Source organism: Diospyros lotus, chromosome 8 (genome assembly GCF_014633365.1).
Source record: "Diospyros lotus cultivar Yz01 chromosome 8, ASM1463336v1, whole genome shotgun sequence".
NCBI classification, from domain to species: domain Eukaryota; kingdom Viridiplantae; phylum Streptophyta; class Magnoliopsida; order Ericales; family Ebenaceae; genus Diospyros; species Diospyros lotus.
In genome coordinates this window covers 29,773,054-29,790,104 of record NC_068345.1, presented here as the reverse complement: position 1 = coordinate 29,790,104, position 17,051 = coordinate 29,773,054, and the positions used below count along the sequence as shown (strand labels likewise).

Below are 17,051 nucleotides of genomic sequence, written 5' to 3'. Positions count from 1 at the left end.
TATTTTGTTCATGATCATATATTTTGTGAAGCCAATATATCTCATGTCAACCTTACCATGGAGATACCAAGTTTCACCCTCCTATTTCTTCACGCTTTTATTTGTATATATATATTTTTTGTGTAGAGTAATAGCTCAGTTATACTTTTTTCTATAACGATGCAACTATGAATTTTTACATAAAGATATAAATTTATATAAGATCTTTTTGTATAACTTTGTTTCTTCTATAACTCGTTATAAATATTCTCACAAAGATATAGCTTTATAACAACAACAACAATATATCCAGCCTTTATCCCACTGCTTGGGGTCAGCTACGTGAATTCTAGACTTTCATGTATTTTTGTCTTTTGTCATATTTTCATTTAGACCCATACCCTTCATATCAAACTTTACTGTCTCTCCCAAAGTCTTCTTGGGTCTGCCTTTACCTCTTTTTTTGACTATTTGTTTCATTTCATCAACTCTCCTCATAGGAGCGTCTCTTGGTCTCCTTCTCACATGACTAAACCATCTTAGTCTAGTCTCTCTCATCTTCTCCTTGATTGACACTGCTCCTACCTTATTACGAATAACCTCATTTCTAATTTTATCTTTTCTTGTATGGCCACACATCCATCTTAGCATCCTCATCTTTGCTACCCTCGTCTTTTGGTTATGCTGGTATTTGATTGCCCAACATTTTGAGCCATACAACAAGATTGGTCTTATAGCTATCCTATAGAATTTTCCTTTCAGTTTTAATAAGATTTTACCATCACATAACACCCCCAATGCATTTATCCATCTTAGCCAATTTGCCTTAATTCTATGTGTGACATCCTCGTGAATTTCTCCATCTTTTTGAATCATTGATCCCAAATATCGAAAATGGTCTTTTCTTTTTAAGATTTGGTCTTCCAATTTTATTATAACATCCTCCACTCTTGTATTCTTACTAAATTTATATTTCATATATTATGTTTTCCTTCTACTTAATTTAAATCCCTTAGATTCTAAATTATTTCTCCACAACTCAAGTTTAGTGTTCACTCCCTCGTTTGTTTCATCCACCAATACTATGTCATTTGCAAATAGTATACACCATGGCACCTCTATCTGAATGTGTTTAGTGAGTTCATCTATTACTAAAGCAAATAAGTATGGATTTAATGCAGAACCTTGGTGCAATCCCATTGTAATTTTAAACGATTCAGTATCCTCTCCGCATGTTCTGACGCTTGTCTCTGCATCATGATACATGTCCTTAAGGGTTTGTATATAGCACTAAAGCTTTGTTTGTATGAAGTTTTCTTTATCAAAAATTTTTATAGAAGCCTGTACAAGAAATAGAGCTGTACGGAAAATCTTATATGAAGCTATATGATTGTATACATTTTTTGTTTTATTTCTGTATAAAAAAATTTATACAAAGATATAGCTTTATCTAAAAAAATTTCTGATTTAATTTATCAATTTTTCATACAGGAGTATAGCTCAATAATCTCTTCAAAGTTTGTTTATATGAATTTTCTATATAAATATTTATTATTCACTAATGGAATTTTTGGGTGGAATTATGTATAGCCATGGGTGAATTCAGTTTTATTCTTATTGTTAGCCAAAATACTTTGTTGATTGCTTTTTTCCTTATAGATTAAAAACTTGTAATTAAGAAAACTTTTTTCTTTAACTTCTTCAGTGATAGATAAAACAGTTACAAGTATAACAGACTTCTAAAAGATATGGACAACATATTCATTAGCTATGGTCCACTGTAAGGGCATTATTGTAACTGTAAAATTCCTAATGGAGTTACATGGTGAAGTCCATTTAAGTTTATGTAACTTTTGGATGAGATGTTTAACCTGTTAAATCAATAGATGGAGGGGTCTCTGCAGGGGGGAATTTCTTGCACCATTTAAAAAGTAACAGAAGTCAGTTTAATTTCCCAAAACTTGGGAATAATTTACCTTAGGGGGGTGGTCGGTGTAATATTTCCATATCATTCTGGTTGTAGTCAGCTATTAATCTATTTTCGAAATGAACTTCTTCAACCTGCTGTAGCTGCTAATATGTGGAGTGCATTATGTTTACAACAACTACATATCCGGCTTTTATCCTATTATGTGGGGTTGGCTACATGAATTCTAGAATTTTATATGGGTTACATCCGTTGGGATAGTTTGTCTAGAATTCATATTTGGATCCGACTAGGTTTTACGCTAACTGTCGGCTACCTAACGCAACCCTCCTCCTTTATCCGGGTTTAGGATCGGCAGTGGATAATATCTCTTGGCGGAATAATGATGAAATGAAGTTTTAACACTATCTTCATATGGGAAAGTTTCATGAGATGGAGTGCATTCTGTTTATTTGTAAAAAATTCTTGGGTTACATTTGGTTGGGCGGAATGGAGGGCGACGAAATGGGAATGGGATTCCCACAAAAGGCTATTTGCTTGTTACGAAGGAATGGAATGACCCATTCCCTTGAAATGATGGAAAGGCTTTCCATCACAAAATGGATGGAAAGCCTTCACGTTCCATGAAATAAGAGGTATTATTTCATTTTTACCCTCACATTTTTCTTCTAATTACATAGTGCCACATATATAAGTTTGCCGCCACCCACCACTGTCCATCTCCACCATTTTCCTGCAGCTACCATCACCACCACTTAAATTAATATTATTTAAAAATTAAATAAAATTTTATTTTAATTCAACTTTTATCTATTACCTAAAAATGGGAAATAATTTTTTAACATATATTTGATAATTATATGATTTTCAATTTTTATAATGTAAAAGAGCATTTTTGCCAACTGTTTATTTTTACCATTCCATTCTGTCCGACCAAATGTAATCTTATTCTCCTTTTCCTTTTCCTATAAAATGCCAAACTTCTAGGTAGGGATAAAGCTTGTGATTGTTGTTGTATTTAGATTCATTTTGTGCTTTTTGTAATAAATCTTATTCATATAGAAACTGTTACACCTTTTTCTTCTTTTTCCCTTTTTGCGGACTCTTATTATCATTGTTCAGTACACTAAATCAAATGGTTCTACACGGGATCCTGATACTGGAATTATATTTGATTTCAAAGGTTCACTCTATTTCAAACAAGCAGAATGCTCGTGATTGACAACATAGATGCCTTGTTAATCTCATTTTATGTGCTGTCACTGATTGACAACATTGTAAAATTTGGTAATCCTTTGTATTTCCCCTTTTTTGCAGTTTCATAGATCTTCCAAGTCTTTCATCAGCAATATACAGTACGGAACTTCGTGATAGACTGCATGCGTTCCTCACTGCATGCCCTCCAGCTGGTCCTTCTCCTCCTGTGGCAGAACTTCTCATTGCAACAGCAGATTTTCAAAGGGATCTTGCTAGCTGGAATATTAGGTAGTAAATTTGTCATTATTCTTCTTGCAAATGCTGTTCAAGTTACTTTATATGGATTTCTGTCTTTAACTCTTCTTCTGCACGCAAAATTTCTTGTGCAGCACTGTCAAAGGTGGAGTAGATGCCAAAGAATTATTCCATTTGTATATTATGCTCTGGATTCAAGATAAGCGCCTTTCGATGTTAGAGGCATGCAAATTAGATAAGGTACATTTACCATGCAATGCAAATGTTTGTGTGCTATATCTAAAGCAATTTTAGAAATTTCTTTTTTAAGTGATGGATGCCGTTGAAATTCCAGAGCTACCTGAACATTTGTTTGCACTTGGTCTTACATGCAAATCTTTAATCATTAGAGAAAAGAAATTAGTTGGCAAAAGTTTTCGTCCTAGGAATTGTGATTATTAATTGACAGCATCTGGAGAACATGGTGGAGCTTTATCTTGGTTCTGCATGCACGTGTAGAAAGAGAACTTGATGCACATGTCTTTCTTTTTTACTCCCTCCTTTTCTTGTTGGCGCTACAAATATCAAATTAGTTGCTTCTTGTTTGCTACCTGATGCTCGAAGGAATGTATTTACTTGCAGGTTAAATGGTCAGGAGTCAGGACACAACACTTAACAACACCTTTTGTTGATGAAATGTATGAACGCCTGAAAGAAACATTGAATGACTATGAAGTTATCATATGTCGCTGGCCAGAATACACTCTTGTTTTGGAGAATGTATGTCTAGGCTTACGCCTTTTTTCTCCCTTATTTTCTTGTTTCTTTTCTTTTTCCTCACTGTTTTTCCATGTCCTTTGAGGAATGTGCAAAACTGCCATTCTTTCCTGCTCTCTGGCTAGTGTGTTGAGTGAAATATTCTTATTGTTGGGAACCAAAGCTATAATGTGATATGACAAATGAAGGGAGCAAGTTGTTCTCATTGTCTTCAATAAGAGAGCTAATCAAATTTACTTTAACCTTTAATATGTTGAGCAAGGAAAAAGGAAAAAAAAAAAAACATGTTTTAATATGACTATGCATTTAACTTACAATGTTAAAATGTGGATTATGAATTGGAACTGTTGTTTGACTGTTATATAGGCCATTGCTGACATAGAAAAGGTCATTGTGGAGGCCCTAGACAAGCAGTATGCGGATGTCCTGTCACCATTGAAGGAAAACTTGACACCAAAGAAATTTGGTCTCAAGTATGTGCAGAAGCTTGCCAAACGATCTACGTGCCCATATCTAGTCCCTGATGAGGTGAAACTCCCTCTCTCTCTCTCTCTCTCTCTCTCTCTCTCTCTCTCTGTCTCTGTCATACACACATATGCACACTAGTATGTTGTTTGTTTGGCCTGAAATATGGGTTTTCCCCCTTTCAGCTGGGAATTCTTTTGAATTCGCTGAAGAGGTTGCTTGATGTCTTGCGCCCTAAGATAGAACAGCATTTGAAGTCATGGGGTTCTTGCATCCCTGATGGGGGCAACACGGCCCCTGGAGAGTGCCTGAGTGAAGTTACTGTGATGCTTAGAACCAAATTCAGAACTTACTTGCAAGCAGTTGTTGAGAAGCTTGCAGAAAATGTGAGTATTATTCTAAGAGTTAGCTGAGTAACCTTCAATTCATTTCTAAATTCAGAATTTTCCATATGCAATTCATGATAGAAATTACAGCTGGCCTGATATCTTTGCCTTTTCTAACATTAGTAACTACACAAGGATGTATATATATAGACATATAAACCATATCTTAAGAATTTGACTTGGCATGCTTTCGATATTTTATTACTGTTTTTTTGCGGATAATAAAATACTGTTGTTCCTTGGTGAACTCAAGAGTGCTAGAGTGCCCTAAGGACTTGAGGCCAGTTTTCTCACGTTTGTTCTAGCTCGCTAGAATTCGTATATTTCACTTTTGAAATTTTGAAATATCCATGATTATAATATATTCTATGTAAAAGGCCATTATATCCCATGTCATGTTTTAAGGGTTTTCTACTAAATTTTGTTTGATCCTTCCCTCCCTCTTTTCCTATAAACTTTCTCCATTTCACTTGTCCAACCTGTCTTCTTCTAACACCCAAACCATCTTAATCATGACTCCTTATCTTATCTTTAATAGGTGTCACTCCTATCTTATTATATATGACTTATATATGACCCCATTTCTTATTTTGTGTTTTTTTCTTTTTGTGTGTACCCACACATCCACCATAACATTCTCATTTATGCTACACTTATATTGAGCACATGTTAGATAAAACGTTTTTCTCCCCCCCCCCCCCCCCCCCCCCCCCCCGCTTTAAAGGGATTTTGTGATTGCCTAAAAAGCTAGATGGACTTCTCTAGTTAAACCATCATACCTTGGTTCTATGAGTAACACCCTTGGGTACATGCACCATATGCAAATCTTTTGTTTATCTTTGGACCTTTCCTTTAGAGTCTCAGTGTGTAGACAAACTCCATTGTTGGTTTCAGAGACCTTGATTTCTCTCCTTAGCCTTCCTCAATTACCAACACTGAAGGTTTCATAGCTTGTCTCTTTAACTTGATGCTTATATAATTTGTGCTCTTTTTCCACTCATTTGGCATCCTTTTTAATTTACAGATCATGTTAAAGAGTTTTGTTAACAAATAAATGGTCTCTTTCCTACACTTTTTTCATGTTTCTATCAGAACATTATCTGGTCCAACTGCCTTACTATTTTTTGTCTTTTTCAATGGTTAATTTTATTATTATTATTATTTTGTTGAATAAGACTTTTCAATGAAAGGAGAATGAACAGAGTTGGAGAAACTGAACAAAGAAACTGGAAAACTGAACTAACAACCTCAAGAACATAATTAAGTAAAGAAACATGAACAAGGAATTCGAACAAGTATAAAGGGCCTCATCCTCTGCCCTGCTTCTCTTCCCTATTTCCAATTTCTAGAGGATCTTTTTCTTTTGTGCAAAGGTCTTTTATGTATGTTGGAAGATCATCTTTCTACCAAGTAACCAACAGTGTTTGATTTTTACCCATGAAGCAATTTCGTAGGCTATCATATTTCCTTATCCAAGAGCAAGGGTCAACAACCAAACATTTTGAGAATAAATATTTCTTTGAACATCTACCACAGTATTTTTAATGGACCAGTGGAGATCCTTAAGATTCTTCTTTGGAGATCCGACCTTGGGTAAGAGCTATATATTAAGAGTTGTTCTGATGGTTTGGGAATCTGCTACTAAAGCTGAAGGAGCTTTACCTTTATTTGCTCTTATGATTAAGACGTGGCCTTATTCATTTCTAACTATGATCCTAGAAACCCTTCTCCATTTATATAGGTGTCACGATCCCAAGGATCCCCAAGGATAGATTAGTAAATATAATAGTAGTTAGCTTACATGCATTACTATATTATACTCTAGATTGCTAAGAATAGTTGTACTTCTCAGTTAGATAGGTTGGAACAACCTATAAATAGGCTAAGGTAATTAGAGAATGCATGTTTGACTGGATAATTGAATTCAGTCATTTCCTTCTCATCAATTTTCTCATAATTTCCCCCTGATCGCTCTCTCAATCCCTCTGATTTCTCTCTAACCTCTCCCTTTCTCTATTTTGTCTACAACTATCCCTCATTTTTATCTATTATCTCCTCCATTCCTGTCCAATTCAACCTCCAATCCTTCTGTTCTTGGTCTTAATTACCTTGGATTCTTCCGATTTCCAATCCAAACCCTAGGTCCATGACAATTTGGTATCAGAGCCGTCAATCCTTGGCTATGATTTCGATTCAAATTGGAAGGCAACATAGAGCTATCATTCCTCGACTGTTAATGTCTAATGGTTTCTCTGTTGATAATTTTCGGTTGAATCTCGGAATTTGATTATGACGCACAAGGAGGTGAGTGTTGGCTATTATTTGAGGCTTGGAATTTGAAGGCGACTTGGCTATAATTGGTTCCAACGGTGCTTTTAGCGACTCTCGGTTGTGAAATTTGGTAAGTCTTGTTCAAAGTGGAAGGGTGAAGTAGATCCGGTGAATTTGGAAGCCATTTCATAAAAGATTGCAACGATTGATTCTCATTTTCGACGAATTCTGTTGGTTGCATTAGAGTTAATTAACGTAGCAGAGCCATTGAGCCTCGACTGTGGTTTCGGTTCAGTTTAAAGGAAGTAGAGACAGATCGAGTCACTAGAAGCACTCTTGGCTCTCAGTTCAAATTGTGAAGGCAAGAGGTTAATTTTGATTGCGCATCTTGGTCATTCCTACTCGAAATTGAAAGACAAAGCTGTGATGTCCCTAGGAGGATTAGAAGGATAATATTGGATGTTGAAAGAAAAAGGTTGCTACCAAACTACTTATTGCTACCATGCATTGGCATAGTTCATGTATGAAGATCTAAGGGAAGGCAACATTTTTCAAGTGCAAGAAAAGAAAAGAGAAGGAACATAAAAAGCAAAGAGGAATGGACTTAGAAGGAGAAAGAGAGATTAAACAAATAGTGAGAATCAATAGCTCAATGGTAATAAGTTTCTTGGGAACAAGAAACCTCTCAAGGAGGGGGGGAGTTGTCATGAACTTAGGAGCAATAGAAGGGCAATATTGTAATAGGGTTAAAATAGTTTACTAGAAAATATTTTGTGATCTGTTGGGATCACATGGGTGCTGTTATGAATTCATTTAGCAAGTAGCTATGCCTATGAAAGGGCTACTTGTAAGAGGATGGGATGTTATGTGCGAAATGAGATTGAAATCCTTTCCTTCTAATTCTCTCTATCTCTCTCTCAGTTCTCTCTAATTTCTCCCTCCCTTTTTGTTAATTTCTCTCACTCTCAGTTTTCTAGTTTTGATTTCTCCCCTAATTCCGGTCTCAACCCTAAGCAACCCTAGGAATGTGACAATAGACTTTTGGGAGGAACAGGTCGTGATCTGTGGTCCTTGAATCAATGACCTAGACACCCGAGAGGGTCATATTTAAGGCATTTAGAGCATGAGAGAAGGAAAAAATACCTGAAAAAGTTAAGGTACAGGTAATCTTGGTTGTTTCTCTAAGGACCCAAGTAACTATCTCAACTTTATAATTTCTTCCTTATTAAACTTAGTCGGTGATTCTTGAGCATCCCCTTCCCTAGTTTGCTGAGTGTTTGCCACATATGCCTGCTCTTGTCTTTTTTGCTTACTCAATGCCCCCCTTTGTTCTCAGCTTGAGGCTTACCATGTAGCTTCCAACATTTGTTTATGGTATGTCTAGGCTTTTTACAATAAGTACACCATAAGAGATCCTTGTTTGATTGCGATCCAGCTGGTGTCTTTTTAACCTCACCTAATTGTTGTTCAGAACTAGGATGTTGTGGAGTAACTCTTTTTGTCATTAGAGCTGAACTATCTATTGTAGGAGTCTCAAGCATAACTCCTCTCCTTCATTTCTCAGCACAAACAATAGCTAGAGTTTCATTTAGAGATGGCAAGTCTTCTTTCCCAAGTATTTGTACCCTCATTGCATCAAACTCAATATTTAGTCCAACAAGGAATTCATAAATCCTATCCTTCTGCACAAACCTTTTGAGAAGAGTTGCATCATCACTGCACGCCATCTTGATACACTGATAATAATCCACCTCTTGCCATAAAGTTTGCAGAAGATTGGAGTATTCTTTGATTGACTGAATTCCTTGCTTTGTAGTTGAGATTTTAGTTTTAATCTCTTAAATCTGGGCTACATCTCGGACTTTAGAGTAGGTCTACTTAACAGCATCCCAAATCTCTTGAGCTATATTTAAAAACATGATGGTATCACTTAGAGTGTGTTTGATTGTACACATTTACCCTGGAAAATGTGTAATTATTACATATTTTCTATGGAAAACTATCAAATACTCTTTAACTTTTCTATGGAAAAATATGTATGGTACAAGCATTTAAATCTTCTTTCCATAGAATTCATTTTTCAAGGGGGTGGAGTGGTTTTTGTTTTCTAGGCAATATTACCTAGAATTAAATTCTAGGTAATGCAATCAAACACACCTTTATTTCCAAAAGCATAGAGTTCCATAGCCAAGACATTACCATAGACTCTTCTTCATCCCAAGCCTCAAATGTAGGATCTCCAGTGCCAAGTAAATGACTTAGCTTGCCTCTTCCCTTCAAGAACGTGCAAACCAACTAAGACCATTTCAGAAAATTCTTACCATTTAGCCTATAGGTTGCTTAGATATTTTGCAATTCGCCAATCGGAGTTGTGGCCTTGTTCTCTCCGCTAACTGTTACTGTAACAGGTGCCTCAGATGCACCAGTGGATTCAGTTGTGGTGGACATGATCTCTCAGGTCAAAAAATGGGGTAAAATCTCATCCTTGCAATAGTACAAATTTGCAAGACTTAAGGACACAAAGAAGAGTAATATTGTTCCAGAAAAGAGCCTATAGCTCTGATACCATGATAGAATTTGAGCAAGAAAAATCATATGTATTATTTTCAGAGGAAATAGACTTAATATATACAGCTTTTGAAGGGTCAACAACCCACTTCCTTAAAAATAGGACACTAACTAACCACCTAATCTGAAACAAAGATAAGACAATAAGGATAGAGACAGCCCACTCATGGATCAGTTTTTGACCATAACTTCCTATTCAAGGACAACAAGATAAGACCAACCAGATAGAAAATAAAAGCAACTGGATAAAAATAAATAAATAAACCTTATCTTCCAGAATGAATATATTATCTATTCTATTAAACATAGAAAATATATAAATATAAAAAATATTATCTATTCTATATATATATATATATATATATAGATTTGGGGGTTGAGGCGCCTCACTCCTACCAAATCTTATGGGGGAATGGGTTTGGTCGCCTGACCTCATCTTGCGCCCTACCAGGTCGGGAATGGGGTGAAAACCCCTGCCTCACTGGGGTACAAGGTAAGGCATTGGGGTTCAACGTTGAGAATGAGATACGCCAGCCCTACCCTTGCCTTACCCGCCCCCCCCCCCCCCCCCCCAAAAAAAAAAAAAAAACCCTAATAGCCCTCCCTGCTCAAATTCTCAACATTCCCAATGACTTACTGAAATTAACATTGAAATACAGAATGTGGAAAATGCTCTTCAAAATACTTGAAGAATGTTAAATGGTTTCTTGAGGAATCTTTGCTCGACGGCTATTGAAGCCCGAATGGAAGCAAGCTGTCAAAGAATTCAGGAACCAGAAGAAAGACTCCAGGGACTACGCTAAGAGCAGCAGGAACTGATCGTGAAGGCAATATGCCTTGTTGCCTGAGAAAGCTCAAAGAGTTCGTTGACTTTTTTAAGTTGTAGCTGGTTTAAATTAAATGTCTGTAGGCATTTGTTTTCATATCTGGTGTTCTGTCTTCTTTTAGTGGAGATATACTCTAGTGCGTACTAGAAATAGACTCCCAGCTATGCTAACTATCTTTGTGTGGTTTTATTTGTTATGCATGTGTGATATAGGAAGATTCCTAGTGTAAAATGTCTTTATTAATTATTATATCAGCATGGCATTTAGTTGTAAACATTTTACACTAGGGATTTTTCTGACTACTCTCTTATATTAACAAAAAAACTGAATTATCTATAATTATTAAAACTAAAAACATCTACTCATATATATACTAAAATAATCTAAAACTAAATCTAATTAGGATTCCACAACTATTTGCAATCCAAGTCCATATCCAACTTGGAATCATTATCACATACCAAATAGTTGTTATCTGTTAACTTATTAAAAAATCAACTTGATAAATTCAACAGTCTTGTAGCAAACTTTCTTGATAGTAGCTTTTTTTTTTCATTCCCATCATCTAATTATTGGGCTTCATTTTGCATCATTCTTCATCCAATTTTTAATGTCGCACCGTGTATCCTAGTGGCACATGGCATGGCTAACTCTGAGATTAAGCTGGTGAATGTCATTTCGTGATACAACTAGAGTGCCATCCCCTTTGTTTATTTTCCTGATAATACCATTTCCATTTTTCTTGTGTGGATGCCTTGTTGGGAGTCTATTTTTGGCATAAATGTGGAAACCTTATTCTCTCATTGGTGCCATACTTGAATTCCAACAAAGAACAGCAGTGGCGCACTATCAATAGTAAGCATGTTCAAAGTGATTGCTTTTGGAAAAAGAGTTCCAATATAATCTGACTATTTTGTCTGTTTTGGTGCATGCCTGGTTTCTTAGTATTCCACCGGATTCATTATTATCTTATATTCTTGTCATTACTTACAGACAAGGTTACAAAATGCAACAAAACTGAAGAAGATTCTCCAAGATTCTAAAGAAAGTGTGATAGAATCTGATGTGGGGAGTCGAATGCAGCCACTGCAGGATCAGCTGACAAGTACAATAAATCACCTCCATACTGTCTTTGAGAGTCATGTTTTCATTTCAATCTGCCGGGGCTACTGGGATCGGATGGGACAGGTCAGTTGATTCTGGACATGAGTCAAGTGCTTGAGCCTAATGGTTTCATTTCACCAATATTGGTTTGTCCTCGTGTTGGTGCAGGACATTCTGAGCTTCTTGGAGAACAGGAAAGAGAATAGGTCATGGTACAAAGGTTCCAGAATCGCTCTTTCTGTAAGTATAGCAACTTATGGAGTCCAAAGACGAGTTGATTCAATTGGACTCAAAATAATTACATAATCCATCAAGTTCAGTGAATTGTTTTCACTGGGAATATTTGCACAAATTTCGTTTGACCTAATTAGTTTCCATATTTGAACTACATTTTTTCTTCCACATGAAGAGAGAGGAGTCAGTGTTTTTTTTTTTTTGGGGGGGGGGGGGGGGGGGGGGGGGGGGAGAGTTGTATGTTGGGCTCAAAACTAATGGCGATTCATGATCCTGGATCAGAAGGCCCCAAATCCCTGATTAATGATTTTGACTTGATCAAAGCTTGGGAAGTTGGTGCTTATCAATTGAGGCCAAGTATTTGGGGGTGAGTCTCCATAGCAATGGTTGTCCCTCTGTGACCTGAAAGTCATGGGGTTTGAGTCGTAGAAATAACCTCTTTGCAAACTCTCTCAACCCTCGCAATGTTAGGACCCTCATGCATTTTTGGCACTTGGAAATAAATTTACTTGTACAAAAGGAGTTGTAGTTTTACATCATTCATTTTCACTCCTGCCATTTCCACCATTGTAATTGCCACTATCTCTTATCTTGCAGATGCTGGACGATACCTTTGCATCACAGATGCAGCAGCTACTGGGGAATGCCCTTCAAGAGAAGGACCTGGAGCCCCCCAAAACTGTTGTTGAAGTTCGATCTATGCTGTGCAAAGATGCAGCTACTCACAAGGGAAACTCGTACTACTACTAAACTAAATTCTAACTAATTTCTGTATGTAGATATATGAGCGAGGAGTCGGCAGAGTTGCATTGATAAGGAAAATAGGAGGGGAATAGGATCATATATGAACGTATCTCGGCCAAAAATACAGACGACCCGGCAAATTTTGTATAGGAAGCAGCTGTTGCAGTTACTGCCCATCCACCCTCGGATGGTGTTTCTTCATAAGTAATTCTTTTGTTAAAATATATGATAAGATTATAGTATTTAGCTGATATTCTTTAAGATCAATGAAATTTACATCTTTTTCCTCAACACCATTGTCATATTATCCTGTCTATATAATGAGGTCAGATTCACTATGAGATGGTTGATAATTTACTCCAGAGGCTCTCTTTTGTTGTTTTTTGTTTTTTTTTTTAAATGACCTAATAACGTTACATTCACTATGAGATGGTTGATAACTTTACTTTGCAGGGAAAGGATATTTTTGTAACTAGTCTAATTTTTGTCATTTTTATATTATTCTTTTTTTATTGAGACTTTCTCCACCTTTGCAGTCTAGCATGCAGTCTTATTCTCGTTTTCTCAGGGACTGATGGTTATGGGCATTCTAGTACGTGAGCTTTTCTGCTCAGCGGGGGGAAGGATTGTTTTGTTTTTCTATGCATACACTTGCTCTTCATTTTTTGAACGAACTGTTTCTTACAATTGGGACATATAATTTAACATGTTTTCTCTCATTTGACTCCATTTTTCTTAAATACATAAAGTTCTAAGATCACATTGGTGATGCTATGGAAGAGTCCAATTTGTATGAAAATTGTGTAAGAAGAGCATTTTCCTTCCGTTCCACTCCAATCTCGTTGAAGAAAAAACCCAAACCCCAGGCTGTTGCGGTAATTGGTAGCGATTTCTATGGTGTTAAATCTGCCTCCTGAGATGGAAAAAGAAGTTTGAACGCACAGCAACAACGACAACAACAATAATCACAAGGATTAAGGGCAATTTCATATGAAAACCATCTTTAAGAATTGTCTTTATTGTTTTCTATATTCCTTCCAAAGGAAACCCTCACCCAAATATGCAGAATCTAAAGCTCTGTTTTAACTTGGCTCCATCACTATATTTATTTAAATGCCCCAAAGTTTCACTTAAACTGAATATCTACAATACCTGTCACACAACCTTGACTGACAATTCACTCTTCAGTGGGGAGAGAGAAGTAGAGGATTTCCAATCGCTGAAAAAATAGGTACAGTGCAGGAGAGGAAAGTGGCGAGTTCTCTCTTACAACCACCTAAGCCTGACATTAATCAACAGAACAACCAGCCCACGGCACTGATCCACTGGGTTTGAGGAGAGGCTGCTAAAGGAGACTGCCAAAATCCCCGCATGAACAACGCCCGCCCATGAATCTGTGCAGCCGCTTACTGTCTCTGACAATGATTTGGCGTGCAGTCAGAGCCGAGATGAATTTCATGAAACTATGACAATCTTGACACATGCTAATGTTCTTAGCAACACGTATTGGCATTGCAGCTGGGGCGTTCAACAGTCCAAAAGCAACAGCCAACTTTTCGCTGTGATGAACAGAGCCGGATGAGGAAACCTCATCGGTTACATCTAGACCTCCTTGTGACTCGTACCCGTTACCCCTTGCTTTCTCAAGCAACTCCCCCAGTAACTGATCGACCCTTTCATATTGAGGGCGGGACAGATCATTAGGCTTGAATGAATAAACCTTGTCCTTAAGACTAATCCAACTCCAGTCCTTTAATTTCCCAATTTTCTCTTCTCTCATCAGTTTTCTCACCCTTGAAACATCCTTCCATCTCTCTGCTGACAGGTACATGTTCAACAGCAAGACATAAGTCTCAGAATTTCTTGGGGTCAGTTTGAGTAACTCTTCAGCAGCATAGAAGCCTAACTCTAAATTCCGGTGACTTCTACATCCTGCAATCAACATTGACCATATGAATTCGCTGGGCTCAAATTCCATCCTCTTGATAATATCAAAAGCTTCATCTAGACGACCTAGCCTCACAAACATGTCAATCAGGCATGCAAAATGGTCCATCACAGGCTTGATTTTGTACCTAGTCTTCATCGTCTCAAAATAAAACAATGCCTCATCAACCATTCCAGCATGGCTGCAAGCTGAAAGTACTCCTACAAAGGTGACTGCGTTTGGCTTGATCCCTACAAACCTCATATCCTCAAAGAGCTGCAATGCCTGTTGTGAGCGGCCGTGTTGTGCAAATCCCGTAATCATGGAAGTCCAAGATATCAAAGTTCTTGTAGGCATCTCTACAAAAGCTTTGCTTGCTCTCTCAATGCTTCCACATTTATTATACATGTTAACAAGCGCAGTTCCCACAACCACTTCAGACAGAGAGCCCGTCTTAATAGTTTGAGCATGAATTTGTTCTCCTTGTTGCAAAGCCAGCAGGCTGCTGCACACGGTTAACGTGCTTGAGAAGGTGAAAAGATCAGGTTTTATGCCTGACCTATGCAATCTTAGAAAAATGTTAAGTGCCTCAACTCCACAATGATACGCAAAAAGACTATCCTCTCCAAGATCCATCATTTGGGCATGTCCTGCAATCATAGCATTCCAAGTTACCAAGCTGACTGTCTCCATTCTATCACAAAGTTTCTTTGCTTCACGAACACATCCACATTTCAAATACAAGTACATAATGGAATTTGTTACAGGTAGGTTACTTTCATACCCAAGTTTAATGCTCAGTGAGTGAACTTGCAACCCTACGTCCAAAGCCAGCATTACACAACACAAACTCAAGGCACTAGTCAACGTGAACTCATTCGGTTTTATTCCTTCACACAGCATCCCACTGAAAAAGTTCAATCCCATTGCGGAATCCCCATTATCCCCACAAGCAGATATAACTGTGGTCCATGAAATCACATTTTTTTCCTCAATTCTCCAAAACGATTTAACTGCAGCACTCAAGTTGCCACATTTGGAATACAAACTACAAAGCGCATTCCCAATACTCGTGTCATATTCAATATGGTATTTTATAATGTAGGAATGAATTTGCTTCCCCAACTCAACACCAAAGGTGGAAGAACAAGCGTTTAAAACAACTCCAAGAGTATAATTCGTCGGATAAGCACCAACTTCCAACATTTCTATGAAAACCCGGATGGCGATCTCCGGCTGGGAGTTGTGAACATAACCCATCATCAGGGACGTCCACGTCACAACGTTCCTCTGTGGCAATTTTTCGAACACCTTGCGGGCGTTTTCCATAGCCTTACACCTCCCATAGACATTAACCAGAAACGTCATCAAAAACAGATCTTCATCTCTACCGGTCTTCACAATGTGGCCATGTACGATTTCAGCTTCTGAAACCGAAGCTTTTTCTATGCATTCTTGCAAGAGTGGCACATATATTGATGCATCAACTGTAAATCCTTCCCTAGTTGCCACTGAAGGTGCTAGTCTGGATTCCAAACCTATCGGGTCGAACTCTTTACCGGGTTGGCCGGCAATTTGACCTCTCTGCGAAACAACAAAGACAAATTGTATCAGAGCTGTAAAGCAAAGAGACTTCAAACCAGCAACGGAGAAGAACTATACCTTTTCAATGGAAAGAGGAAGCGTTTGTTTCCGGATTTCTGGTTCGAGCTTGAGAGTGCTGCGAACAACCAGAAAAGGCAAAGACGCCATGGACGGAGGACTTATACCCTACAAATGTGTATTCATGTGTGTAGTATATCTACAACTATCTGTACATGTATATACAAAGAAGAGATTTTTAGCTAGCTGTGGTAAATTGGTTCGTGCTTCCTCGTCGCCCATAAGACAAATACAACGTTATCTTCTGCTATATATGTGGATGACACATACGCTTCGGTGAGGTTTTGAGGTTGCAGTTTCATGACAGCCGAGCTGGTCAGCCGACTGCATAATATGTTCATATATATATATATATATATATATTTCCTGGATTGTTCTTGCATAGTCTCCATATTTGGGATTCTTCTTGGATTTGGAAACTCACTTAGCTAGTATGGTTTTACTGCTCAACTGATTAGAGATTATTTCATATCAAAAATACAAGATTTGTCTCCTATCAAAAATTTAAGCGGTTTCTTTTTATTATTTTCATTTCTATTTTTAATTTTTAATTTTTTAAAATAATGAAAACACATTCTCTTTTATTTTTTAAAATATATTTTTGAAAATAAAAAAAAATTATAGAGAAAACTCAAAACAACAAAAAGTTATTTTGAGTGTTTTCATCCAAAACAAACTCTAAATTCAAAACATATTTATTTATTTATTTATTTATATATTTATTATTATAATAAAAAAATATTATAAAA

General features: G+C 37.0%; 2 protein-coding genes across 2 annotated transcripts in view; one reads left to right on the top strand and one right to left on the bottom strand.

The window, feature by feature from the left end:
- Window positions 1-13,004, top strand: part of LOC127807506 (uncharacterized) — a 29,953-nt gene extending 16,949 nt beyond the window's left edge. The window contains exons 15-22 of the mRNA XM_052345397.1: window positions 3,224-3,391; window positions 3,493-3,598; window positions 3,980-4,117; window positions 4,481-4,642; window positions 4,765-4,965; window positions 11,625-11,819; window positions 11,904-11,975; window positions 12,567-13,004. Of these exons, the coding sequence (XP_052201357.1) occupies window positions 3,224-3,391; window positions 3,493-3,598; window positions 3,980-4,117; window positions 4,481-4,642; window positions 4,765-4,965; window positions 11,625-11,819; window positions 11,904-11,975; window positions 12,567-12,719 (1,195 nt within the window). The 3' untranslated portion in view covers window positions 12,720-13,004. The remainder of the gene's footprint in view (window positions 1-3,223; window positions 3,392-3,492; window positions 3,599-3,979; window positions 4,118-4,480; window positions 4,643-4,764; window positions 4,966-11,624; window positions 11,820-11,903; window positions 11,976-12,566) is intronic.
- A 379-nt stretch (window positions 13,005-13,383) lies between these two features.
- On the bottom strand, window positions 13,384-16,587 carry LOC127807507 (putative pentatricopeptide repeat-containing protein At5g52630). Its single transcript, XM_052345398.1, has 2 exons — window positions 16,303-16,587; window positions 13,384-16,224 (listed from the first exon to the last, which is right to left on the bottom strand). Exons 1-2 carry the CDS (start codon window positions 16,390-16,392, stop codon window positions 14,059-14,061), a joined length of 2,256 nt encoding a protein of 751 aa, XP_052201358.1. The 5' UTR covers window positions 16,393-16,587; the 3' UTR covers window positions 13,384-14,058.
- Between the last annotated feature and the right edge of the window lie 464 nt (window positions 16,588-17,051).

Bases quoted from the DNA above. Each gene is read 5' to 3' on its own strand.
- LOC127807507 (XM_052345398.1), bottom strand. From the start codon at position 16,392: ATGGCGTCTTTGCCTTTTCTGGTTGTTCGCAGCACTCTCAAGCTCGAA. The intron at 16,225-16,302 runs GTATAGTTCTTC...GTTGTTTCGCAG, and splicing joins TTCCTCTTTCCATTGAAAAG to AGAGGTCAAATTGCCGGCCA.